This window comes from Gymnoscopelus braueri (assembly GCF_963280865.1).
Source record: "Gymnoscopelus braueri genome assembly, chromosome: 3".
In the NCBI taxonomy this organism is placed as follows: domain Eukaryota; kingdom Metazoa; phylum Chordata; class Actinopteri; order Myctophiformes; family Myctophidae; genus Gymnoscopelus; species Gymnoscopelus braueri.
The window spans coordinates 3,577,309-3,605,188 of NC_137612.1; the positions used below are offsets into that span (position 1 = coordinate 3,577,309).

The 27,880-nt window shown below is 42.3% G+C and overlaps 1 protein-coding gene across 1 annotated transcript; it reads left to right on the plus strand.

The window, feature by feature from the left end:
* Nucleotides 1-468: 468 nt before the first annotated feature.
* Nucleotides 469-27,580, plus strand: rereb (arginine-glutamic acid dipeptide (RE) repeats b). The gene is given in 21 exon segments (XM_080423275.1): nucleotides 469-644; nucleotides 3,146-3,194; nucleotides 3,581-3,711; nucleotides 3,832-3,931; nucleotides 5,428-5,526; nucleotides 6,023-6,103; nucleotides 6,243-6,393; nucleotides 6,587-6,679; nucleotides 7,046-7,239; nucleotides 8,542-8,703; nucleotides 13,047-13,157; nucleotides 13,910-14,533; nucleotides 14,535-15,178; nucleotides 17,906-18,116; nucleotides 18,970-19,062; nucleotides 19,064-19,238; nucleotides 20,327-20,596; nucleotides 21,712-21,909; nucleotides 23,696-23,821; nucleotides 26,119-26,320; nucleotides 26,535-27,580. Coding segments are annotated over 21 exon segments (3,774 nt in total). The 5' UTR covers nucleotides 469-618; the 3' UTR covers nucleotides 26,569-27,580.
* The last annotated feature ends 300 nt before the right edge of the window (nucleotides 27,581-27,880 follow it).

Below are 27,880 nucleotides of genomic sequence, written 5' to 3' on the forward strand. Positions count from 1 at the left end.
GTTTTTTTAATAATAATCAAAATCTACAAAGTAACTAAAGTTTTCAAATAATTGTAGAGGAGTAAAAAGTACAATATTTGCATTAAAGATGTAGTGGAGTTAGACTCGTAGATTATCGATTTTGACATAAATGTCAAAATCGATAAAATACAAAGAGTCTTGATCTAAGGCTATAGTGGAGTAAAAGTATTGGAATTTGGAAATACTCCAGTATAGTAAAAAAAATACCTAAAAATTGAACTTATAAGTACAGTACTTGAGTAAATGTACTTAGTTACTTTACACCACCGTGTGTGTGTGTGTGTGTGTGTGTGTGTGTGTGTGTGTGTGTGTGTGTGTGTGTGGGCGCGCGCGCGTGCATGCGTGCGTGTGTATGTGTGTGTGTGAGAGAGAGAGAGAGAGAGAGAGACAAACTTCTAGGACTGAGGTCATTGCACACAGCAGATAGATAGAGAGAGCACCAGAGCAGCCAGTGGCGTAGAGAGAGAGAGAGAGAGAGAGAGAGGGAGAGAGAGGCCGCTGCCTCCATTTTGAATGTCTATGTAATAGAGGGTTGAATCGCATAGTTTGTATCGACCGACCAGACAGAACAGTGTCAACAAGACACATCCAAACATCATGGACGACCTGTTCAGTCCCAGAAGGTAGGTTGTAACAACAACTACTGTTATAGTCTCCATGAAACTGCACAAGTTTAGCAGGTGTGTTTTAAACAGGATCATGTGTGTGTGTCAACACAGCACGTCTGCAGAGAGCTTTTAGAGAGACTTACAGCAGAGCGTTTGTATGGAATTAAATACCTCGAGATGTCAAATGGTTCACGAAGTTGTGTCTGTGTGTGGCTTAGCTGTAGACTACAGCCTGTAGTATACAACCCTCGTAGACGTATTTATGATTCTGACGTTTTCAATCTACGAGAGTTGTAGGGTTCACGCCCCATGGACACAGGGACTTTCTGCACTATGCCCCGACACTCCAAACATGTACACATTGAAAATAAAGGTGCTCACCCACAAGCCCCAAATGTTAACTGGCTCTACGGGGTAGTAGTTTAATGTAATAATCCATATCTTTCAATAAAGAAGTGTTTTAATGCCGTCTGTGGCCGATTCTGTCGGAAGTTCCCAATGGGCGGTAGTGAGGGGTAGTGAGGGGGCGCATCCGGTGAAACCCGGAATTACACTAAATGTAAACAGGAAGTAAACGAGGGTGAAAAAATGGCGTTCGGCCACAGACGGCATTAAAATACTTCTTTATTGAAAGATATGGATTATTACATTAAACTACTACCCCGTAGAGTCAGTTAACATTTGGGGCTCAGCGGTAAGCACCTTTATTTTCGTTTTGTACAATGTTTGGAGTGTCTACGGGGCATAGTGCAGAAAGTCCAAGTCACTATGGGAAGTGCACCCTACAACTCTCGTAGATTGAAAACGTCAGAATCATAAATACGTCTACGAGAGTTGTATTCTACAGCTATGTCAACTACAGCACGTCTGCAGAGAGCTTTTAGAGAGACTTACAGCAGAGCGTTTTGTATGGAATTAAATACCTCGAGATGTCAAATGGTTTCACGAAGTTGTGTCTGTGTGTGGCTAACAAGCTAGCCAAATCATAGCATAGTCTCGTTAGCTGTAATGCTAGCCCCCCCCCCAGCAGCTATATATACTAGCAACACAATTCCCCTAGATTATTAAGATGGCTATAGCACTTGTTTGTTTATTTTTTTGCAGTGTTTCGTTTGTTGACATATCGTCATCGTGTAACGAGCATATGTTACTATGCAGTGTCAGGGTCTCAAATGTGATTTTTAAGTACATAATCACTAATCAGGTGTTTTGACGTGTTGTTGGGGATTCGCTTTGCGTTTATGGTCGCGGTCGCTGCTATCTAGGTTATGTCAACAACCATCTTGTGATGATGATGATGATGATGATGGTGGCTAACGTTGACATTATTGGTGGCACTTGAGCTGAAGCTTGTGAGGGACTCTATGGGGAAGCCAGCTGGCCCACTGTCAAACTATTACTAGATGTCAGTGACTCAGTGACACACACACACACACACACACACACACACACACACACACACACATAGTAACGTGATTTGTAAAGTTCATGATTGTACAGTAGTAGGCAGTGGTGGAAAAAGTACTCAAATTCTTTACTTAAGTAAAAGTACCAACACTGCAATATAAAAATACTCTGTTACAAGTAAAAGTCTAGAATTCAAAATTTACTTGAGTAAAAGTACAAAAGTATTGGCATCAAAATGTACTTAAAGTACCAAAAGTAAAAGTACTAAATATTTGAAAATAGCCGATCTACAAGCTCACAACGCGTCGCGATGCGACGCGTTGTGAGCTTGTAGATCTGCTATTTTCAAATAGCCTAGGTATAAAATGGGGCTAAAGTGGTTAATGTATGTTTCATTATATCATAGTTTATATCTGAATAGTAACTAGTAACTAAAGTTTTCAAATAATTGTAGTAGAGTAAAAAGTACAATATTTGCCTCTGAGATGTAGTGGAGTAGAAGTAAAAGTACTGAAAATTGGAAATACTCAAGTAAAGTACAAATACCTCAAAATTGTACTTAAGTACAGTACTTAAGTAAATGTACTTAGTTACTTTCCACCACTGTACAGTAGTAGGTATGATTGACTGACACTCTTTGCAGGAGCATCGGGTTTCGTTTATGTAACTAATAAGTAAGTAAGTCTTAACTGGAGCATATTGGTGGGAACTCCTAGTGATAGGGAGGGATGTGGTGGGCTACTGGGGAGAGATTCATTAGTCTATATTAATATGTTAAGCAAGCAGTTCAATCTTGTGCTGGATTGAGCTCATTGAGAGAGATTGTCTAATTGACGGAAGGAAATACCCATGTATTGATTTCATTTAAGTCTATTATTAATATGTTAAGCAAGCAGTTGATGCTCAATCTTGTGCTGGATTGAGCTCATTGAGAGAGAGATTGTCTAATAATCGATGGAAGGAAATACTCAATGTATTGGTTTCATTTAAGCCTATTAATATGACATGTTAAGCAGTTGATGCTCAATCTTGTGCTGGATTGAGCTCATTAAGTGTACTGAAATGTTAATATTTATTTGATCGTTAAACATTTGATGTTGTGTTTGTAGGAGCCTGAACAGCACACAGGGAGAGATCCGTGTGGGACCAAGTCATCAGGTAGGCACAGGGAATCATTTTAGACTAACTTCTTTCTTCTGCCAACACACCTGCTGTTGATGTGTTATGCTTATGCCTGGTGTGTAACTGAGCCTTCCAAAACCTATTCAGATGGGTGTTTGACCATTAAGTTGTAATTAATTGCATTGGGCTACATCTACTCACAACCTTTTCAAGTGCTGTTTTTGACATGGCTTGCCTATTCTTTTTGTGCTCCTATGGCCTGATTTATACTTAGTTGCACGCTGGTGTTGCGTGCAATAAATAGCAGATATACAAGCTTGTAGATCTGCTATTACTGAGCATGACACTGGCATGCAACTAAGTATAACTGAAGCTTACTAGGTTCAAGGTACCATGGTATTTATCTGTTGTTTTCCATGAAGGCCAAGCTTCCAGAGCTGCAGGCACGACCAGCTCCCAGTTTACTCCACACTCCTCCACCAGAGAGCGAGGAGTTGGTATGGACACCTGGGGTCAACGACTGTGACCTCCTCATGTACCTCAGAGCAGCCAGGTCAGTGATTATGAGCTTAATTGTACATTACCCCCAGTCATTCTGTTTATATTATATTATATTTGTAATTGTGTTATGTTTTATTTATTTAATATTTCCATTATGTCTATTGTCTTAAAGGAGCATGGCAGCGTTTGCAGGGATGTGTGATGGTGGATCAACAGAGGATGGGTGTTTAGCAGCCTCTCGTGATGACACCACACTCAATGCACTTAACATGGTGAGGAGCAGCCCTAACCCTAACCCTAACCCACTTAACATGGTGAGGAGCAGCCCTAACCCTAACCCTAACCCACTTAACATGGTGAGGAGCAGCCCTAACCCTAACCCTAACCCACTTAACATGGTGAGGAGCAGCCCTAACCCTAACCCTAACCCACTTAACATGGTGAGGAGCAGCCCTAACCCTAACCCTAACCCACTTAACATGGTGAGGAGCAGCCCTAACCCTAACCCTAACCCACTTAACATGGTGAGGAGCAGCCCTAACCCTAACCCACTTAACATGGTGAGGAGCAGCCCTAACCCTAACCCTAACCCACTTAACATGGTGAGGAGCAGCCCTAACCCTAACCCTAACCCACTTAACATGGTGAGGAGCAGCCCTAACCCTAACCCTAACCCACTTAACATGGTGAGGAGCAGCCCTAACCCTAACCCTAACCCACTTAACATGGTGAGGAGCAGCCCTAACCCTAACCCACTTAACATGGTGAGGAGCAGCCCTAACCCTAACCCTAACCCACTTAACATGGTGAGGAGCAGCCCTAACCCTAACCCACTTAACATGGTGAGGAGCAGCCCTAACCCTAACCCACTTAACATGGTGAGGAGCAGCCCTAACCCTAACCCACTTAACATGGTGAGGAGCAGCCCTAACCCTAACCCACTTAACATGGTGAGGAGCAGCCCTAACCCTAACCCTAACCCACTTAACATGGTGAGGAGCAGCCCTAACCCTAACCCACTTAACATGGTGAGGAGCAGCCCTAACCCTAACCCACTTAACATGGTGAGGAGCAGCCCTAACCCTAACCCACTTAACATGGTGAGGAGCAGCCCTAACCCTAACCCACTTAACATGGTGAGGAGCAGCCCTAACCCTAACCCACTTAACATGGTGAGGAGCAGAAGGAGCAGAAGGAGCTGAGCTGATGGAAACATCGCAATAAAACTAGAGATGGACAGATACCCATTCCCGCAGCTTGCGTATCGGTCGATACCAAGTCTACCGATCCGATACCAGTGTGTAATTCAAACAAATATATTGGACAGTGGTTCTCAAAGGGGGGTCCAGGGACCCTTGGGGTTCCTTGAGAGGGTTCCAAATGGACCCTTACAAGTCTGTAACTCTAAGAGTTATGGGGGTCCTTGAAATTAAAAGGTCTGAGAACCACTGATCTAGGAATGAATAGAAATTCCATTAATAATTGTTAATGTGCAAGTTAGTAAAATTATAATGTAAATAGTAAAGTAAGAGTATGAAACAGTCGTGCAGCATCAACTGAAGCAATCTAAATATGACTGTAAATTAAATATCGTCATGTGATGCATAATGACGTGGTATCGGAATGGCATAGACTGGCATACTGGCCGATACCGATGCCAGCATTTTAGGCAATACCGGCAGCTTTTCCGATACTGCTATCGATATTGGACAAACTCTTATCAGTTTGCTAATTCATGAGAACCATCTGTGTTTTTTTCTCATTTCAGTTACATGCAAGCCATTATGATGCTGCAAAAGCACTCCAGCGCCTGGTTAAAAAGCCAGTACCAAAGCTCATTGAAAAATGCTGGTCAGAGGATGATGTGGTAATACTACTGTGTTTCAGTTCTAATTACGTTTGTTAGCTGATGGAGGTTAATTTAATAGAAATTGCATTAATTTTGATTGTGTTAAGTACTTTAGTTATATTTTGAAAGTGATTTATTTATAACTGACGACTATCATTGTCAGTTATACTTAATTTATGTAACCGGAAATAGGAAGGAATTTAGTTTCTGCAGACTTTAGTCATAATAATAATAATAATAATAATACATTTTATTTGTATTGCACTTTTCATTCACAGGGAATCTCAGAGTGCTACAGTACGTAGTTAAAACATATAATCAATCATAGGTTAAGGTTAAAAGCAGGGTTTAAAAATGTCAAGCGTCTCTGTCCCTTTCCATTTGCTTCCAATTGCTGAATCCCCCTGTAATATCAAGTACCTAACAAGTAGTGTTATCGCACATGACATTATGGAACAATTTATCTGTTGTCCTGTAAACTTGAAATGTTTTATTTCTGTTCTTCCTACAACAGAAGCGATTCATCAAAGGCCTGAGACAATATGGCAAGAATTTCTTCCGTATTCGGAAAGAATTGCTGCCCAGCAAAAAAACGGTAATTGTTAAATGTATTTATAATCCAAAGTTTTTTTTTCCTCAAATGTTTTTCTTCCATTATACAATATTTATTTTATTTATTTAGAAACTGATCCTAGTAAATGATGGTGTCTTAAATTGTTGTTTTTTCCTATCAGGGTGAACTGATCACATTCTATTACCATTGGAAAAAAACACCGGAGGCGGCTGGAACCAGGGCCTATCGTCAGCATCGGCGACAGCCATCTTCACGCAAAGCCAAGACCCGCTCGGTCACAGCCACTGTGAATACGTCCCGATCGCACTCGAGTAAGTGAGCAGTGAGCACTCCTCTGAATTTATTTAAAACACTGACATTACAGGGTACTGTTGGCTTTCTTTAATCCCATTATCATCCCATTATTTAGTTGCTGTTTGTAGGGTAATGTATTGTGTGTGACAGCAGTCACATAACCTTATCTGGTACGAGGTCTTCCATCTAAGCTTGTCTTTTCCTTTGCAGTGGACATGAGCTCAGCCAGCGAGGATGATCTTGACAGTGAGGACAGCGAACAGGAAATGAAGATCTATACATGCGGTCATTGTTCCACAACAAGTAAGTGTTGTTCTTAATGATTTGGGCAGAGTTCAGTAGCAATTGGTGAGGGTTTGAAACCCTTGAAAGTGCTTGTATTTGCGTTACGTTGCTAGTGTTTTTTTCTGCTGGTGCGAAACAATGTTGTTAATGAGGCAAAAGTGACTTTAGACTTATTTGAGGATCGTTCTGTAACCTGTTTTTTCCCCCCTTTGTTATATGCTAATGTTTATCATATGGTTAATTTGGACAAACCAATTATTGTTTTCTGTAGTTCTATCTATATCGATATCCTACAAAATATTAACATCCCTATTAAAAACACTTGTAAGATTTTCTTTCCCTGAAAATCTGTACAAAACATACTCAACATAACCTTTTTAACAGCTTCTAAGGATTGGCTGCCAGGGGGCAGGGACAACATCTTGCTTTGCACAACATGCCGCACGTACTACAACAAGCATGGCCGTCTGCCGCCGGCTCAGAAACCTGCAGACCCTCCGTTTATGTTCAAACCTGTTAAAGAAGAAGAAGATGGCAATGGCAAGCATGGCATGAGGACGAGACGGAGCAGAGCACCCGTAAGCGTGAAACTACATCACTTCATCACATGCAGCGCACCCCATTGTCATGTTTCATATCGCCACATATTTATGCTCTTCCACCACTTAAAATCTATGTGCGTCATTGCATAGGGTCCCCCTCCTTTTTTCCCTCTACAATAAATCTCTCCTGAAAATTGCCAATCTACAAGTTCACAATGCGGCACGTTGCGATGCATTTTTTGAGCTTGTAGATTGGCTATTTTGGATGAATATTAGCCTATTTTCATCAATTATGATAGACATACCCAGAATAAGAATGCTAGGGTTCATGTTATTAACAAGGGCATCTCTATCTGTGAGGGTCGTCACATCTCTCAAAACTGGATTATTCTTAGATTATTATTATAAGATATCAGCCTAAATTGCCCAATAGCTTTTAAAAAGTCCAATTAGAGTTCCCTGAAGAAGAAATTATACATTCTAATAAGCAGTGTTGCTTGATTGTACAGAACAGGCAGTTTCCCCAATATTGATATCCATATTTAAAATTGAAACGGGCAAGTAAATCATTTCGGACTGTTAGATGAATGGTTTCATACTAAAATGCGGTTTTCAATAGACCAAACATGATATGAGTGAAAATGTGTCTCTCTCCATGCAGCCATCTTAATTAATCACATCTCCCACAGTGTGCAAGCTAGTAAGATCAGAAATGATGCGTTGAATTTTTAAACACAACTGTGTGCTATAAAACTATCTTTTCTAATTAACACCAGACATCTACTGTAATTAACTGCCTACATTGAGTCTATTCTTTCATTAAATGTTGCTTCACCAGTATATTCATTTCTTTCATGTATAAAGAAAACACATCTTTGTTTTAGAATAAGTGTGTTAACCCATTCAAACCGGGAACGCATCAATGTAACCACTTTAACCATTATTTAATATTTTGGCTATTAAAAAATAGTAGATATACAAGCTCATAGCGCGGCACTCGGTGGCACGCTATGAGCTTGTAGATCTGTTATTTTTTTGTGCACATTTGTGCAAATATTTGAATATATATATTTCTAAAGGGAACATTTTTGACTCAAATCTTTGCTTCGGGGGGGGGGGGGGGTCCCTATAACAAAATATTTTGAGATGGGGGGGGTCCGTGACCAAATACATATAATTTTGGGGGTCCTTGACATGAAAAAGTTTGAGCACCACTGATACAGCAGCAATAGTTTTTCAGAAAACTGTTAGGATTTAGAAGACATTTGTAGAATCGGCCTATCGGGTTCATTAATCGGGTTCATGAATAACATGGCAAAATGTGTTTTTCTGACCCAGCTGTCGTCTTTGAGAAGTGGCCACAAGAGGCTCACAGGCTCTCCCACCAGTGAGGACCAGCAGTCCAGCAGCCAGACCTCCCCGAGTGGAGCCAGTTCTGTGTCCAACGCTTCTAGAACTTCTTCGGAAAGTAAGAACGACTCCACAAAGAAGCCAAACAAGGTACTTATACTTGCTTTCTCCACATAATGTAGCTGTGTATAATATATACATATCACAGTGAAGGCATGGGGTGTTGAAGTTGTTTAGCCAACTTGATTTGTCATATCATTATTTTTGATAGAATTAAAATGGATGTAGAATCAAAACAAACATTCCGTTACAACTGCTCGATAATTCTTTACGTGGGTCTAATCCATACGTTGCTGCCCACCTCAGTCAGAAGTCTACATATCCATATACTTTAAAGGGATAGTCCACCCCCAAAAAGATTTTTTTTCTATCGATTAGTCACCCCATGGAGACTTGAATTCATGGATTTTTTTTCTCGCATTCCTAAGCACTTCCGGAACCGCTGCCGGTCATCAAATTATTGTCTTAGGAATGCGACAATGAATTCAAGTCTCATGGGGTGACTAATCGATAGAAAAAAAAAGTCATTTTGGGGGTGAACTATCCCTTTAACTACGTCACGAGGGATATTATTTAACTATTATTATTACATTCCAACGACAAGTTTTTATGATGGTACGTCATGGTTGTTGCCATATCTCGTGGGCGGCGGCGGTGGCTCAGGAGGTAGTGCAGCCGCGAACGGCCCTTTTTCCATGCAGTTGAAGGCACAAGGGGGCGGGGCTGGCGGGCTATGTTAAGTGCAGTGAGTGGCAGTAGACCATATTCACACGGCGGCCATGTTGCTATTAACCCATTGAGACCTGAAGCCGATTCTACATGTCTCCTAAATCTCAACAGTTTTCTGAAAAAACGTTTCTATATCGGTGGTGCTCAATCTTTTTCATGTCAAGGACCCCAAAATGATATGTATTTGGCCGCGGACCCCCATCAAAATATTTTGTTCCAGGGACCCCCCAGAGGCAACGATTTGAGTAAAAAAAATCGCTTTAAAAATATATATATTCAAAGATTTGCACACATTTTCACGATTTTTCAAAAATAGCAGATCTACAAGCTCGTAGCGCGGCACTCGGTGCCGCGCTATGAGGTTGTAGATCTGCTATTTTTGAATAGCCCAAAGTGTAAAATAATGCTTTTTAGCTCAAATCTAAAAATGACACAGTTCCAGGTCTTAATGGGTTAAGTCAATGAAGTGCCACCCCGTTTCCATGGCAACGGGGTGGCACTTTCAATGTTAAATTCCAATATGGCCGCCGTGTGAATATGGTCTATTGGGGCAAACGCAGTCCCCACAACATCATTTACCATTCTGTGCCTATCGGTACATAACTCGGACGGCGCTTAGTCGACTAGCAGACCATCGGCCGGTCGTCGCGGGCACTCGCGCCTGGGAGGCGCTCGGGGCGCGACTCCTCGGCCTCGAGGTCTGCTGAGTCGGCGCGCCTCCGTCATGGTCCAAAACTATACACTTTATCGGCGAAAAAAAAGTAGTCTGCGGTTGTTTGAAAAAGTATTGTCCTGAAGCGGCAGTCGAACCCAGACTCCCAGAGGCAGTGGATTCGGTAGTCCAATGATTATCGAGGTGCGCCACTGAGGCCGATGCTGAAACTGGGTGTTCGGGCTGTATTAGAATGTGACGTCCTAACTCTTCTAATGTCGAGGAAAGAAGTCCCCCGCCCGCGCGCCCAATAGGGGAAGCCTCGCCCCGAAGGGCCATGGAAAAAGGCTGTTGGCCTCTGTGCAGCCACCTGGGAACTGGAAGGTTTCCAGTTGGATCACTGGCTCCTCCTGGCTTCATGTCGTCAGTGGTGGAAAAAGTACTCAAATTCTTTACTTAAGTAAAAGTACCAATACTGCAATATAAAAATACTCTGTTACAAGTAAAAGTCTAGAATTCAAAATTTACTTGAGTAAAAGTACAAAAGTATTGGCATCAAAATGTACTTCGAGTACCAAAAGTAAAAGTACTAAATATTTGAAAATAGCCGATCTACAAGCTCACAACGCGTCGCGATGCGACGCGTTGTGAGCTTGTAGATCTGCTATTTTCAAATAGCCTAGGTATAAAATAGGGTTAAAGTGGTTAATGTATGTTTCATTATATCATAGTTTATATCTGAATAGTAACTAGTAACTAAAGTTTTCAAATAATTGTAGTGGAGTAAAAAGTACAATATTTGCCTCTGAGATGTAGTGGAGTAGAAGTAAAAGTACTGAAAATTGGAAATACTCAAGTAAAGTACAAATACCTCAAAATTTTACTTAAGTACAGTACTTAAGTAAATGTACTTAGTTACTTTCCACCACTGCATGTCGTAAGACACTGAAATCCCTAACTGCTTCCGACGAGCAGGTTGGTAACTTGCGGTGTTGGTTTTGACAGCACATTTCCCTTTAGTTTTAGTCATATTTTAGTCATCTGAATTTATTTTAGTTTTAGTCTAGTTTTAGTCGACTCAATATCATAAGATTTTAGTCGACTAAAATCTACAGTTGATTCCGTCGACTAAAATGTATTTTGGCGGTGCCTTGATGGCGTCGTAAATGCCTGATTTTACACTTGGTTGCATGCTGAAAATAGCGAGCTTGTAGATCTGCTATTTTCAGAGCGCAACACCCGAGCGCAACCCAACATGAAAATGACTCGTCTTTTAGTCCTCCTGGATCTCTTCTCCACTAACGTTTTAACATTTTAGTCTATTTTTTTATTTGTTGACGAAATTGTCAATAATATATTTAGACATATTTTAGATATTTTAGTCATCATAGCTTAGTTTTTATTTAGTTTTCGTCAGTGAAAAAGGGTAGTCGACAAACATTTTTCGTCATAGTTTTAGTCGACGAAATCAACACCGGTACCTTGCATGGTTGCCTCCACCATCGGTGTGTGTGTGAATGCGAGAATGTAAGGTACATTGTAAAGTGCTTTTGGGTAAAAGGTGCTATAGAAATGCAGCACATTTAGGGCACTTGGGTGGTCGGGTTGTAAAGTAGCTGCCCACCACCACGGAGTACGTGGGTTTGATTCCACCGTGGTGCATCCACGGCTTTGTCAAGTGTCTATATATATACGAACACAATTGGCCCGTGTTCGGGGGAGGGAAGCCAGGCGGGGAGAGTGATGTTTATTTGTTACTGCATGTAATCCTACGGGCTGGGGGGGCGGACACCTGTCAGCAGGGAGTGTTGGGTGGGAGGAGTGGGACGGAGGCTCCACATGCTCCCTGTGGGGGCTCCTCACTGGACTCACAGGACCTTTAAGACCTGAGGCAATTCTTTAAAAAAATCTAAATCCTAACAGTTTTTGGAAAAAAATCTAAACATTTTTTTTTCACGATTTTTCAAAAATAGCAGATCTACAAGTTCATAGCACGGCACTCGGTGCCGCGCTATGAGCTTGTATATCTGCTATTTTTGAATAGCCAAAGACATCTAAAGTGACACAGATGCGTTCCAGGTATTAACTCTTTGACTGCCAGAGTATTTTCATAAAGTACTCCCCCAGTGCCAGCAATTTTCGTGTTTTTTTTATTTTTATATTTTGAATTTTTGGAATTTTTCGGAAACGGAATCCAGGTCATGAAAACGGATGCAGATGTCCGTGAAGTAAGTGGAACTCGAGAATAACATTGAATATTAAGCAGCATAGCGCAATCAGAGATTAAACAATGAACGCGCGTCCAGCGCGTCGAACGCGTCGACGGCCAACTGGACAAAGTAGCACTTGACGCGTTATCGCGTCGTCCGCAGTCAAAGAGTTAATGGGTTAACACAGAAATGTGTGTGGGGAGGAAATAATTGTCATAATGACTAAATTGGGGAGAAAAAATAGATAAAAATAAATGCAAGTTTGAAACTGTCCAGCATGCTGCAGTTGGATCTCAGGATGGGATTGTTTAGTATAGAGTATAGTTGGTAGCATGTAGGCATGTAACGATTCACCAAAGATATCGTACTTTTCAGTGACGCTTTTCAGCATGACTTATCCTGTCTTGTGTTAACCCATTGAGACCTGAAGCCAATTCTACATGTCTCCTAAATCTCAACAGTATTCTGAAAAACGTATGTTTCTATATCAGTGGTGCTCAATCTTTTTCATGTCAAGGACCCCCAAAATTATATGTATTTGGCCGCGGACCCCCATCAAAATATTTTGTTCCAGGGACCCTCCAGAAGCAAAGATTTGAGTTAAAAAAATTCGCTTTAAAAATATATTATGTTCAAAGATTTGTACACATTTTCATGATTTTTCAAAAATAGCAGATATACAAGCTCGTAGCGCGGCACTCGGTGCCGCGCTACGAGCTTGTATATCTGCTATTTTTGAATAGCCTAAAGTGTAAAATAATGCTTTTTAGCTCAAATATAAAAATGACACAGTTCCAGGTATTAATGGGTTAACAACTATTAATGACATGTTGTATCAACAGAAGATCAAGGAGGAAGCACCGTTACCAAAGACAACAAAACGTACGAGGGAGAGTGCCGCTCAGGAACCTGACGAGCCAGATAAAGTTACACCTAAAAGACCCAAGACACAGGTGGGAAAACATCAGCTGGAGTGGTTTGACTTTATAGTAGAAAATAAAAATGAGCACACTCGGTCTGTATGTAATGTTTGCCGGGTGCACGGCTCACGAAGATTTCCAATAAGAAAATAATAGCCAGCACTCCGAAGTCCTTCTGGTACCTTTTAATTCATGGATGCACGGATGGCATACACAGACGTGTTTCGGAAACGTGTCCTAAAGAAGCCATAGTCTCATCATTTCTTTGTGAGTTTGGAACTAAACTCTTTCTTTGGATACACATGTGCCAGTTAGTAAGTAAGTTTAAAAACTCACTGGAATATCTTCTCAAAGTGTATCTGAAGCCTTCAAAAATGTTAGTTGAGTGCCCTCTTGTGATGTAACTGTGAATATACCTAACACAGGAAAAAACATGTTGCTACAATTAATAGGAATTGGGGCTTGTTTAAATAACTGAATGAGCTATGACCTTCCTTGGCAGTTGACAGGCTTATTGAGACATGACATGGTGGGTGTGACATGGCCATCATCAATGGTCCAAAGAGCATATAAAAACACATTTCCAACATTTAAGAAAAGATGTGGGTTTCTGTACTTTGACCGGCAAATTGACCACATTCACCCATAGTTCCCACCCCTGAGCATGACGCAAGAGAAACATGTCCGCTGTGTGATCACGGTCAATTCCTTGCTCCTGAAATCTAAATCATCCCCCACACACACACAGGCACACTAACTGCATGTGGTATTGTTTTCTCCTGCAGGAACCACAGGGATTACGGTCAGAGGGCGAAGCGGAGACGGAGGAGAGCTCCGACAGCCGCAGCGCCAACGGTGATGTCAGCAGCGACACCAAAGACATCGACCAGGACAACCGTAGCTCCTCCCCCAGCATCCCCAGCCCTCACCAGGGCAACGAGAGCGACTCCGACTCCTCCGCCCAGCAGCACGGCCTCCCGTCGGAGCCTGCCGCCCTGCTCCCCGACATGCAATCCCCGCCACAGGCCCCGGCGTCTCAGGGCGTCCCCCCGGCAAACCCCCCTCCGCCGCCTCAGTCTGCACCTTCCTCCGATCCCGCCCAGAGCCCCCCTCCCCCTACTCCTTCTCCTCCTCCTTCTCCTTCTCCTTCTCCGGATCCTCCTCAGCCGGCCTCCACTCAGCCGGCCATTTGCACGGCCGCCGCGCACGGCCGTCCGCCGCCCGCCTCCTCTCACCCTCCCCCGGGCCAGCCTCCTCTCCCTCTACCCGCAGCACCACAGGGTTTCCCTCTTTCAGCAGCGTTTCAGGTTCCCCCTCAGTCCGCTCCTTCTCTCCCCCCCGGCGCCCAACCTCTGCCGCCGCACGGCCCCCCGTCTCAGGTCGGGCAGCGCCCCCCCCCCCCATTTCTCCAGGGAGTCCCAGCTCCTCCCCCAGAGTACTTCTTCTTCCGGGCCCCACCAGATCAAACCGCCCCCCACCACCCCTATCCCGCCTTCACACAACAAGCAGATGCCGCACCTGCCCGCCGCGCCCTTCCCCCAGATGCCTTCCAATCTCCCGCCGCCCCCGGCTCTGAAGCCTCTCAACTCTCTGCCCAACCAGCACGCCCCCGGCGCCCCTCCGCCGCCTCTCCAGCTCATGCCTCAGTCCTCGCCCGTACAGCCGCTCCCCGCCCAACCTCCGGTTCTCTCTCAGCTCCAACCTCCGGTTCTCTCTCAGCTGCAGAGCCATCCCGGCAGAAGCGGCCGTTCCTCTCACCCTCACCCGTCCGGTGCGTCCTTAGGACACCCCGTCCCCTCCTGTCCCGCGCCGTCGTCTACTATGGGTCCTGTCCCTGGTCTACAGCCCTCCTCCTTCCCCTCGCTCCCCCTGAGGCCGTCGCCCAGCGCCCCCCCGGTGGGGTGTCCTCCTCCTCCTCCTCCCACACACGTTCAGATCAAAGAAGAGCCGCTGGATGACTCTGAGGAGGCGGAGAGCCCGCCGCCTCCGCCTAGAAGCCCCTCTCCGGAGCCCTCCGTGGTGAACGTTGCCAGCCATGCCAGCCAGTCGGCACGGTATGTTGGAAGACATTTAAGCAGCAGGTTCTGCCAACACAGTTTTGGTTCAGATTTATTAGGCTCCGACACGTAGCATGAATGGTAATGCATAACAGACACACACATTCACATAACAGACTAGTGTTGACAGAAGAATGCCCAAGTGTCTGCAGGCCAGGGAAAGATGGACAGATTGCTGATAATTAAAGGCTCAAGTAGCTAACTGATGGAAATAAGAGATTAATAGTCACTCGCAGCTAATTTTTGACCCTGGATTCTCACCGCATGGGTGGTTCTTTAACACACGTGTGTGGGTGGTAAAAAAAAAGAAATGCATTTAAAATGATATGATTATTTATGCAGCCAAGATGATGTTGGGGAAAACTAAAACGAAGCAGAAAAACTACAATCTACAATCACTCAGCGTTATTGATAACAAGTTGTTGAGCACAAAGCCACCAACCTCGCTTCTCAGTTATTGATACATTTAAAATGACAACGATGTAAAATAATGTTTCTTCTCATAGGACAAGCCCTTTGAAAACTAGAATGTACAATATTGGTAACCATACAGTAATAATGCTCTAGTATATATGTTACAGGTAAATTGGCATTCCAGGTAAATTGGAAAAGTGGCGCTTGTTTTCTCCCCCCAGGCAATTCTGTAGAATCAACGCTAGAGGGCAATGCAAGCCAGACATGAGCCCCACACCACACACGCACGCATGCACACGCGCACAAACGAGCATGCACACACGCACGTGAGCGCACACACACACACACACACACACAGCCGTATTCCACGCAGTTGAAGCACAAGGGAGCAAGGGGGCGGGGGCTGGCGGGCTATGTTAGTGCAGTGAGTGGCAGTTGGGGCAAACACAATCCCCACAACATCATTTAAGATTCTGTGCCTATCGGTACATAACTCGGACGGCGCTTACGTCGACTAGCAGACCATCGGCCGGTCGTCGTGGGCACTCGCGCCTGGAGGCGCTCGGGCGCGACTCCTCGGCCTCAAGGTCTGCTGAGTCGGCCCGCCTCCGTCATGGTCCAAAACTATACTTCGGCGAAAAAAAGTAGTCCGCGGTTGTTTGAAAAAGTAATGTCCCAAGCGGGAGTCAAACCCAGACTCCCAATGGTAGTGGATGGAGGGTCCAATGATTATCGAAGTGCGCCACTGAGGCCAGTGCTTGCATTTCCTGGTTGCTGTCTTCTTGTTGCCGCCTCGCAGCCCCGCGCCTAAAAACAAGCGCTCCACTTCCAATTTACCTGGAATGCCAATTTACCTGTGACATATATACTAGTATATGCAAAATATTTACACAAATGCATAGTTGAACTAGAGTAAAAATGTGTAACATAGTACAGTGATGTGTCACAGGCTGTTTCTACAACTGTATCATACAATGGTGACGTGTTCATCACTGAGAGTACTTGTGCCCTCTGGTGGCCAAACAGGGAATTCACTTGAGACTAGTTGTTGGCCAAGTACCATTTCTGACGACAGTCAGCAAACTGACTCGACTCCACCAGAGGCCAAGTCAAATGTACTACTAAAGTACATGTACTCAAGTACTGTACTTAAGTACAATTTTGAGGTCTTTTTACTTTACTGGAGTATTTCCAATTTTCAGTACTTTTACTTCTACTCCACTACATGTTACATTACATTACGGTCATTTAGCTTTTATCCAAAGCCACTTACAATAAGTGCATTCAACATAGGTAGGGAACTAAACTACTAATCACCAGAAGTATTAAGTGCATTCTCTTCTAAAACAAGCAACTAAGAGTATACCTAGCGCTAAAGTAAAGGTGCAATACATCAGCTACCTACTTTCATAAACAGATGAGACAAAATCAGAAAAAACATGTCAGAGGAAAATATTATACTTTTACTCCACTACAATTATTTGAAAACTTTAGTTACTAGTAACATTGTAGATTTTGATTATTATTACAAAACATGCCTTACCCACTTCAGCCCTATATACATTTCGGCCATTTGAAAATAGCCGATCTACAAGCTCACGATGCGACGCATTGTGAGCTTGTAGATCTGCTATGATCTGCTATGATCTGCTAAAGATTTTATACATTTTATACATTTGGAAACTTATGAAATGGGACATTCTGCATGATTCTACTTTCTACTTTTGTTACTTTAAGTACATGTTGATACCAATGCTTTTGTGCTTTTACTCAAGTAAATGTATAATACTAGTAACAGAGTATTTCTACCTTGCAGTATACTTTTACTTAAGTAAAAAAATCTTAGTACTTTTTCCACCACTCCTCATCTCCACCAGAGGCCCACATAACACTGAGTTGTACATCCTTTACATTGCATAATATAGGACAAGCAGAAGAACAACATTAACCTGGCAGTCCTGTTCTTTGCAACTTATCATTTTAGGAAAGCTTTTTTTTCCTGGCAGTAACAATGCAATTTCCTTTTTGACCTGGAACACATCTCTGTCACTTTAGATTTCTGTGGCTATTCAAAAATAGCAGATATACAAGCTCATAGCGCGGCACCGAGTGCCGCGCTATGAGCTTGTAGATCTGCTATTTTTGAAAAATCGTGAAAATTATTATTTTCAGATTTTTTTTCAGTATTTTTTTTTTAGGATTTTGAAAATGTTTAGAAGCGGCCTCAGGTCTTAATGGGTTAAGAAATGTATTTTTTATTTTTTTTGCATGATTTTCATACATTCACACATTGTGTAAATATCCTATCAGGTTTATCAAACACTTGGACCGAGGCTACAACTCCTGCGCCAGAACAGACCTGTTCTTCACTCCACTTGCATCATCCAAGCTGGCCAGGAAAAGAGAAGACGCAGTGGAAAAATCCAGGAGAGAGGCTGAGCTCAACGCACGGCAGGAACGCGAGAGAGAGCGGGAGAAGGAGAGAGAGAGGGAGCGAGAGAGGGAGGCAGACAAGCATGCTGTGAGTATAACCACCGCTCCTTATGTCTCTCTTTATTCTTCCGCTAACTTCTAAATGCCTCTCATGTTTTACCATAACGTGTGTCATTGTCAGTGGTGTAAAGTAACTAAGTACATTTACTTAAGTACTGTACTTAAGTACAATTTTGAGGTATTTGTACTTTACTTGAGTATTTCCAATTTCCAATACTTTTACTTCTACTCCACTACATCTCAGAGGCAAATATTGTACTTTTACTCCACTACAATTATTTGAAAACTTTAGTTACTAGTTACTTTTCAGATATAAATTATGATATTATAAAACAAACATTAACCACTTCAGCCCTATTTTATACATAGGCTATTTGAAAATAGCCGATCTACAAGCTCACAACGCGTCGCAGCGCGACGCGTTGTGAGCTTGTAGATCTGCTATTTTCAAATGAGTACTTTTACTTTTGATACTTTAAGTACATTTTGATGCCAATACTTTTGTACTTTTACCCGAGTAAATTTTGAATTCTGGACTTTTACTTGTATCAGAGTATTTTTATATTGCAGTATTGGTACTTTTACTTAACCCATTGATACCTGGAACGCATCTGTGTCACTTTAGATTTCTTTAGGCTATTCAAAAATAGCAGATATACAAGCTCATAGCGCGGCACCGAGTGCCGCGCTATGAACTTGTAGATCTGCTATTTTTGAAAAATCGAGGGAAAAAAAAAAATTGGTTTTTTTTTTCAATTTTTTTTTAGGATTTAGAAGATATTTCTAGAATCTTCTCGGGTCTTAATGGGTTAAGTAAAGAATTTGAGTACTTTTTCCACCACTGGTCATTGTTATATCTCCTCCTGCTTGGCTCTTCTCAGAGAGCCGCCTCCAGCTCCTCTCACGACAGTCGCATGAGCGAGCCTCAGATGTCGGGCCCAGGAGGCCACAACATGCGCTCGTCCTTCGAGCAGCCCCCCCCCCCCCTCCTCGGTGGCTGCCGTGCCCCCCTACATCGGACCCGACACGCCCGCCCTGCGCACCCTGAGCGAGTACGCCCGGCCTCACGTCATGTCGCCCGGCAACCGCAACCACCCGTTCTTCGTGCAGCTGTCCCCCGGGGACCCCCTGCTGGCCTACCACATGCCCGGTACGTCTTTTTTTTCCTAAAATGTTTTTATGATGTTCTGCATACCGCAGTGGTGGAAAAAGTACTCAAATTCTTTACTTAAGTAAAAGTACCAATACTGCAATATAAAAATACTCTGTTACAAGTAAAAGTCTAGAATTCAAAATTTACTTGAGTAAAAGTACAAAAGTATTGGCATCAAAATGTACTTCGAGTACCAAAAGTAAAAGTACTAAATATTTGAAAATAGCCGATCTACAAGCTCACAACGCGTCGCACCGCGACGCGTTGTGAGCTTGTAGATCTGCTATTTTCAAATAGCCTAGGTATAAAATAGGGTTAAAGTGGTTAATGTATGTTTCATTATATCAAAGTAACTAGTAACTAAAGTTTTCAAATAATTGTAGTGGAGTAAAAAGTACAATATTTGCCTCTGAGATGTAGTGGAGTAGAAGTAAAAGTACTGAAAATTGGAAATACTCAAGTAAAGTACAAATACCTCAAAATTGTACTTAAGTACAGTACTTAAGTAAATGTACTTAGTTACTTTCCACCACTGTGTATATCGGTCTGTCATTTAACCCATTTCCTGAAGCCGATTCTACACGTCTCCTAAATCTCAGTATTCTGAAAAACGTATGTTTCTATATCAGTGGTGCTCAATCTTTTTCATGCCAAGGGCCCCCAAAATGATATGTATTTGGCCGCGGACCCCCATCAAAATATTTTGTTCCAGTGACCCCCCCCAGAAGCAACGATTTGAGTTAAAAATGTTCGCTTTAAAAGTGTTTATATTCAAAGATTTGCACACATTTTCAAGATTTTTCAAAAATAGCAGATCTACAAGCTCGTAGTGCGGCACTCGGTGCCGCGCTATGAGCTTGTAGATCTGCTATTTTTGAATAGCCAAAGTGTAAAATAATGCTTTTTAGCTCAAATCTAAAAATGACACAGTTCCAGGTCTTAATGGGTTAATGTCACTATGAATTGAGTACAAAGGACCCAAAGGAAATGGAAACAAGCCAATGGCGTGACCTTATATTGAACTGTACTTTCATGTGCTTTTTTTTCTGCAAAAGTTCTAATAAAGTATTCAATCGATCGATCAGGTCTCTACAGCGCCGAGCCCAGCATGCGAGAGCGGGAGCTCAGGAACCTCCGAGAGAGGGAACTCCGCGAGAGGATGAAGCCCGGCTTCGAGCACAAGCCTCCGGAGATGGAGACCATGCACCCTTCGGCCAACCCCATGGAGCACTTTGCCCGACACGGGGCGCTGGCTCTGCCGCACATGGCCGGCCCGCCCCACGGCCACCACTTTGCCGCCTTTCACCAGGGGCTCAACCAGCACCTGGAGCGAGAGCGGATGCAGGCACTCGCAGGTATAAGGCCGTCACCGTTACACATTGAAGTTGACGATTGTGTTTTTGTCGTGGAACACTGTGGAGCGTATGAATAAAAAATTAACGTTTCTGTTTGGCTTTTAGGCTTTGAAGTTGCACAGGGCAGATATGACAAATAACCTAAATACAAAGGAATGACTGGCATATTTAATAACTTTATACATTTATAGTGGAAATAGCCGATCTACAAGCTCACAACGCATCGCATCGCGTCTTGAGCTTGTAGATCTGCTATTTCCACTACTTTTTGAAAACGCTTGAAACCATACGAAGACGTTTCAACATGGAAAAGATTATGACGATTATGCAAAAATAATTGCGATTATCTAATTAATGGGGCGGCCATAGCTGAGTGGTTAGTGAGCCCGCCTAGGGAGCCAGAGGCCCTGGTTGCCCCAGGTACGATTCCAGGCCACGCCAGCATATGTGTCGATGAAATGAAATTTGTCCCTGAGCAAGACTCTTAACCCCTAATTGCTCACAGGCCCTCATTGGAAACAAGCCCGCAAGGACTTTCATGAACGTCCTGTTAACACATTCCATGCCAGAGTTTAATCTCATAATGTACTCACCAGTGCCAGCGTTTTATTGTTGTTTTTTTGTTTTTTTCATGTCGCCACAGACCTCGCTAAATAAGTTAAAAGTGCGCGTTCATTTGGTTCTAAACACACAGCGGATCCGTGAGAAACGGCCAGCGAAAACAGTTTCCAAATCCGTGCCGCCATCTTGAAGCTACAGCCGATCAACGGTAAACAGTGATCAGTGAGGAGAAAAACAACAACCGAGAAAATCGAGTTTTAAACAGGATCCCAGACAGGAAGCGGATACGATCGAAAAAACCGGAACCCGAATAATTCCGTTTCCGACCGGAAACCGTAAACGGAAATGGATAAAAAAAAATCGGAAAGTGCACCTGGGGCAATTTCAATGGGAATCGGCGGTTCGCGTAGATCTACGCGACTGGCACGCTGCGGCTTTAAATAGGTTCGCGTAGATCTACGCGATTGGCATTCAATGTGTTAAAAGGAATTATCCTTATCTCAAATAATTGTGATGAGGTGATTATGTAATAACTGTGACGGGCCTACTTGCAGCGGGACAGCAGATGCGCCCGGAGCAGCTGAGTTACGCCGAGCGACTGACCGCGGAGAGGCTTCACGCCGAGAGGATGGCGTCGGTCGCCAGCGACCCCGCCGCCAGGCTGCAGATGCTCAACGCGACACCGCATCATCACCAGCACTCTCATGTCCACTCTCACCTGCACCTGCATCAGCAGGATCCGCTCAACCAAGGTGAGGAAGCACTTGGTGTGGTGTTTTGTTGTTGACCTTAACTCATTAAGACCTGGAACTGTGTCATTTTTAGATTTGAGCTAAAAAGCATTATTTTACACTTTAGGCTATTCAAAAATAGCAGATCTACAAGCTCATAGCGCGGCACCGAGTGCCGCGCTACGAGCTTGTAGATCTGCTATTTTTGAAAATTCGTGAAAATGTGTGCAAATCTTTGAATATATATATTTTTAAAGCGAACATTTTTAACTCAAATCTTTGCTTCTGGGGGTCCCTGGAACAAGATATTTTGATGGGGGTCCACGGCCAAATACATATCATTTTGGGGGTCCTGGACATAAAAAAGATTGAGCACCACTGATATAGAAACATACGTTTTTCAGAAAACTGTTGAGATTTAGGAGACATGTAGAATCGGCTTCAGGTCTCAATGGGTTAACTCATTGTCTGCCATGGACAAGTTAATTTGTCAAATTCTGCTATGGCTCAGCCTGCCAATGACGAGTTTGGACACGTTTTTTTTTCTTCTCACAGAACCAGAGATAACGTGATCCAAAGATTTACAGCTCCATTCACTTCCTGGTTGACTTATTACTTAAAAATCCTGTATCTTGGCTTTTTTTGTGATGTTTTTTTTCTCCGAAACATGCTAGTTTTAACGGCGCATAACAAGCTAATGGGAGGTCGCGATTACTTTTTTTTTTGTTGCGGAAGCACAGTGAAACCCTCCGTGATCATATCGATCATGGAGATAAATATTCCGTGACTACTTGAAAAGCTGGCAGTGGGCGATTTTTTTTTTATGTATACACTCTGGCAGTTAAAGAGTTAAAATGGACCTTGACATGTTTGCTGCTTGTAGTCATAAACATCAGCTAGGTGTCATGCAGGTGTTAACACATTCTCTGCCCGGTATTAATTGATTAATTCCGCCACTGCCAGTGTTTTTTACCTTATTTAGACGATCCATGGAGAGCCACGATGTGGACCCGGATGTAAGCAAAAGCTGTCTGGGGGGAGGGGGAGGGGGAGGGTCTCGTCTATCCACCGGAACAATTTATTTTTTACTGCGATCGTCCGTTCTGTTGTTATCGGCAGTTGAATATGGCTTGTTTTCATCAAAAAAATCTGATCTCGATGTGTTTTTCTGAATCTCATAACATGGGAGTGGATGGAGTGACTTTGGGGATGATGTCATTTCTGCTTCTGTCATTCTCTTGCAGTCAAGGGATCGTTCATAGGTTGGCGAAGAGCAAACCTCTAATTTCATTTTTTTTGACAGAGATCTCCGTCAATGGCAGGGAATGTGTTAACCCATTAAGACCTGGAATTGTTAATTTTTAGATTTGAGCTAAAAAGCATTATTTTACACTTTGGGCTATTCAAAAATAGCAGATATACAAGCACATAGCGTGGCACCGAGTGCCGCGCTACGAGCTTGTAGATCTGCTATTTTTGAAAAATCGTGAAAATGTGTGCAAATCTTTGAATATATATATTTTTAAAGCGAACATTTTTAACTCAAATCTTTGCTTCTGGGGGGGTCCCTGGAACTAAATATTTTGATGGGGGTCTGCGGCCAAATACATATAATTTTGGGGGTCCTTGACATGAAAAAGTTTGAGCACCACTGATATAGAAACATACGTTTTTCAGAATACTGTTGAGATTTAGGAGACATGTAGAATCGGCTTCAGGTCTCAATGGGTTGTTAAATGTATATGCATATGTCCAGTAAAGCCATATTTGCTTCACACTAATAATGTTGCATCACCACCACCACCAGGTAACAGCCCTCATCCTCTGGACCCGCTGGGACAAGGACCCCGTTTGGCCAGGTTCCCCTACCACCCCAACCATCTACTCAATGACCTGCCTCATGACCACGACATGCTTCGCCATCCCTTGTTCGGTTAGTGACCCCCCCCCCCCCCCCCACACCAAATCTCTTTGCCGAAAATAGCAGATGTACAAGCTCACACGTGACGTGTGGTGTGACCTTGTTTGTGGAGAACGTATACAGTATACACCAGGGATGGGCAACTGGCAGTGGTGGAAAGTAACTAAGTACATTTACTTAAGTACCGTACTTAAGTACAATTTTGAGGTATTTGTACTTTACTTGAGCATTTCCAATTTCCAATACTTTTACTTCTACTCCACTACATCTCAGAGGCAAATATTGTACTTTTACTCCACTACATTTACTCGAAAACTTTAGTTACTAGTTACTTTGCAGATATAATTATTGCATTGTAAAACATACATTAACCACTTCAGCCCTATTTTATACCTAGGCTATTTGAAAATAGCAGATCTACAAGCTCACAACGCGTCGCGATGCGACGCGTTGTGAGCTTGTAGATCTGCTATTTTCAAATATTTAGTACTTTTACTTTTGGTACTTTAAGTACATTTTGATGCCAATACTTTTGTACTTTTACTCAAGTACATTTTTAATTCTGGACTTTTACTTGTAACAGAGTATTTTTATATTGCAGTATTGGTACTTTTACTTAAGTAAAGAATTTGAGTACTTTTTCCACCACTGGCAACTGGTGGCCCGCGGGCCGCATGCGGCCCGCACCGTCACTCAATGCGGCCCCAGGCCAAAATCCCCCCCCCCCCCCAAAATATTGCCTTCAGCTGTTCCAAACATGCAACTTTCCATGAACCATTTTAATTACAACAGTCCACCAGTAGAGCGCGCTCGCGTTTATTTCAACACATTCCATGCCAGACGTTAATCTCATAATGTACTCACCAGTGCCAACGTGTTATTGTTGTTTTTTTCACGTCGCCATAGACCTTGTTAAAATCCTTAAGATTGAGCTGTGCACCGTTTGTAAACATCGCCGACATCTCACTGATTCTACCAGTGAAAACCACGTGTCAAACGGAGCTCCATTGTTGTAGTTAGAACGGTTTACGTTAAACAGTGATATGCGAGGAGAAAAAACTACAAGGAGAAAATGGAGTTTCAGTTTCGTCATTAGAACGAGGGCCGACGGGATCGGCAAAACCGGATCCCAAATAATTCTGTTTCCGGTGGTCAAACCGGAACCGGAAATGGATCAAACATTTCCGAAAGTGCACTTTTGGTGAAATCAACGCGAACCGGCGGTTCGCGTAGATCTACGCGATTGGCACTCAATGTGTTAATAGAAGCCTTATTAATTATAATTCTAGTGTTCATATTTGTATATTTTTAAGCCAAGGTTACAGCAATACTCTGAAAGGCATACTCAGGAATGTGACGTTTTGTTTAGCAGTACAGCTGTAGTAAGTTGATAGAAGCATTACTAAATGCTAAATAAAAACAAAGTTACAACAAATAATAATTGTTAATATCCCTTATTTATCACATATGTGACTATTATGGGCTTTTTGAGTAATGGGGTACCGCTGGCGAGAGTGCCGAAAAACAATGCGGCCCCCCAGAGTGAGTGTGGAAATGTAGTGGCCCTCACCATCTACAAAGTTGCCCACCCCTGGTATACACGGACCAAAAGACCTAACCCATTAACCCATTGATACCTGGAACGCATCTGTGTAACTTTAGATGTCTTTGGCTATTCAAAAATAGCAGATATACAAGCTCGTAGCGCGGCACCGAGTGCCGCGCTACGAGCTTGTAGATCTGCTATTTTTGAAAAATGATTTTTTTTCAAAAAACTGTTAGGATTTAGATTTTTTTTAAAGAATGGCCTCAGGTCTTAATGGGTTAAGACCGGGAAAGCATCTGTGTCATTTTACATTTCTTTGGCTATTCAAAAATCGTGAACATTACATTTTCTGCAAATCTTTGAATATATATATTTTTTTTTTAAAGTTAACATTTGCAACTCAAATCTTTGCTTCTGGGGATTCTACAAATGTTTTCTAAATCCTAACAGTTTTCTTTTTTTTTAAATGTATGTTGCTGTATACCATACCACTGGTTCTGGACAAGGACCCCCAAAATTATATGGATTTGGCCGCCGACCCCCATCTCAAAATATGTTGTTCCAGGGACCCCCAGAAGCAAAGATTTGAGTCAAAGATTTGCAAAAAAAAATCAAGTTTTTTTATTTTTTATTGCCAAAGTATAAAATAATGGTTAGAAGTTGTTAAAATCTAAAATGACATGCTTTCCCGCTCTTACTGGGTTAATACTCACCTGAGTCCATTTATTTAATTTCAAGCTTGTTGCCTTTGCATGTTTTACAGGAGCTGCGTATCAGCGAGAGCTGCAGGGCCAGCTGCAGGGCCAGCTCCAGGGCCACATGCCCCAGATGTCGGCCGCGCACCAGCTCCAAGCCATGCATGCGCAGTCTGCGGAGCTGCAGAGGATGGCCATGGAACAGCAATGGCTGCATGCACATCATCACCTACATGGAGGCCCTCTACCCGGGCAAGAGGACTATTACAGGTAATGTGTAAGAAACATCGTTTTTAAGCATAATGTGTAATCTTGAACCAAATCAATCAATATTTAAAATGAGGAAGCAAAATGTACTACAAATATGATTATTTATTCATCAACATTGGTATCTTTTCACTTAAAACAACCATTAACACTGATGTGTGTGTGTGTGTGTGTGTGTGTGTGTGTGTGTGTGTGTGTGTCTGTGTGTTTTCTATAGCCGTTTGAAGAAAGAAGGTGACAAGCCATCATGAGCCCCAGATGGTGCATGCCATAAAAACCTATACTATACCTAATAAATAGAATACTGTGTACTTTGAAAAACTGTATAAGAGAATATGTGTGTCCTTTGTTTTGTTTTAATATATTTAAAAAAAAGAAAAAAATATCTTTGTGAAACCGTATGCTCATTCCTTGTTCAGCACTTAAAGAGATTGTCCAAGTTTGTCTGCAATTTTCATATTGATAGTCTAGTTTTAAAAATTTATACTGTCTTTATCATCAAAATGATTCCAATCGCACGTGTTAATGAGGGATATATATATGCAGGTAGGGAGTTTTCTTAAACCCATTGAAGCCGTTTCATATGCAGTAAGGTATGCCAAGATACGTCTCTCTTAAAGGATATGAAATCATCTAATAGACTTTGATTTTCAGTTTAACTGTTGCTTTGATTTCTACCTGAACCCCTTGTACAGAATTGCATTTTAATCCGTGTGTGAATGACTGACTTTTAACAACCTAGCATGATTTTCGTTTTCACCAAACTTGAGTAGCAAGTTGCATTGGTGTGTGCATAGAATTGGAAAGCATAGTAGAGATCAATTTTATTCGAAATCTGCTAAATATTTGTCTAAATCCTAAAATTTTATATTTCAAGATATCTTTTCACAGTGTAACCTAAGCTTTTACTCATTTTTGAGATTGTAAATGTAAATACATGTTCAACCTTCTATATTATTGATATTACAGTAGGTGTGACCTTGACTTTCAGCCTGGCACAGTAAAAGTAACCCATTTAGATAAATACAGTATATAGTGTTACTAAGTGAAAGAATTGTAAATTGGACTATCACCTGTGTCACCCCTAACAGAAAGTTGTATTACAACAATGTATCCACAGTGTTTTAATGATCAGGACAAATAATTAGTATGAAACTAACACCTGTTATCCTAACCCAATTAAAACTGTTTCAAAATTTAATATTTATGTGGAATAATATGGTAAAAAGTGTATACATTGCATATTTATTTCAATAAATACTTCTGCAATAACACAAACATGAACCTGAATATAATTATTTAAAGGATGCACGCACGAACCACAACTACGTCTGTTGCATAAAGTTTTCCCAATTATCAACATTGTCTTTCAGCTTAAGCTTGCTTGAAGGTTTCAGTTGCTCCATCATGGCACACAGCCTCATTCGAGTTTTATCTTAGTGCTATGTCATCATGAAGTTTCCCAAGGACAAGGACGGCTAGCTTCATTCCTGCTTCCCATAGTCCGCTGTCTCGAATCGATAGACCATGTTCAGATCCCCATAGACATGCCAAAAATGCTAA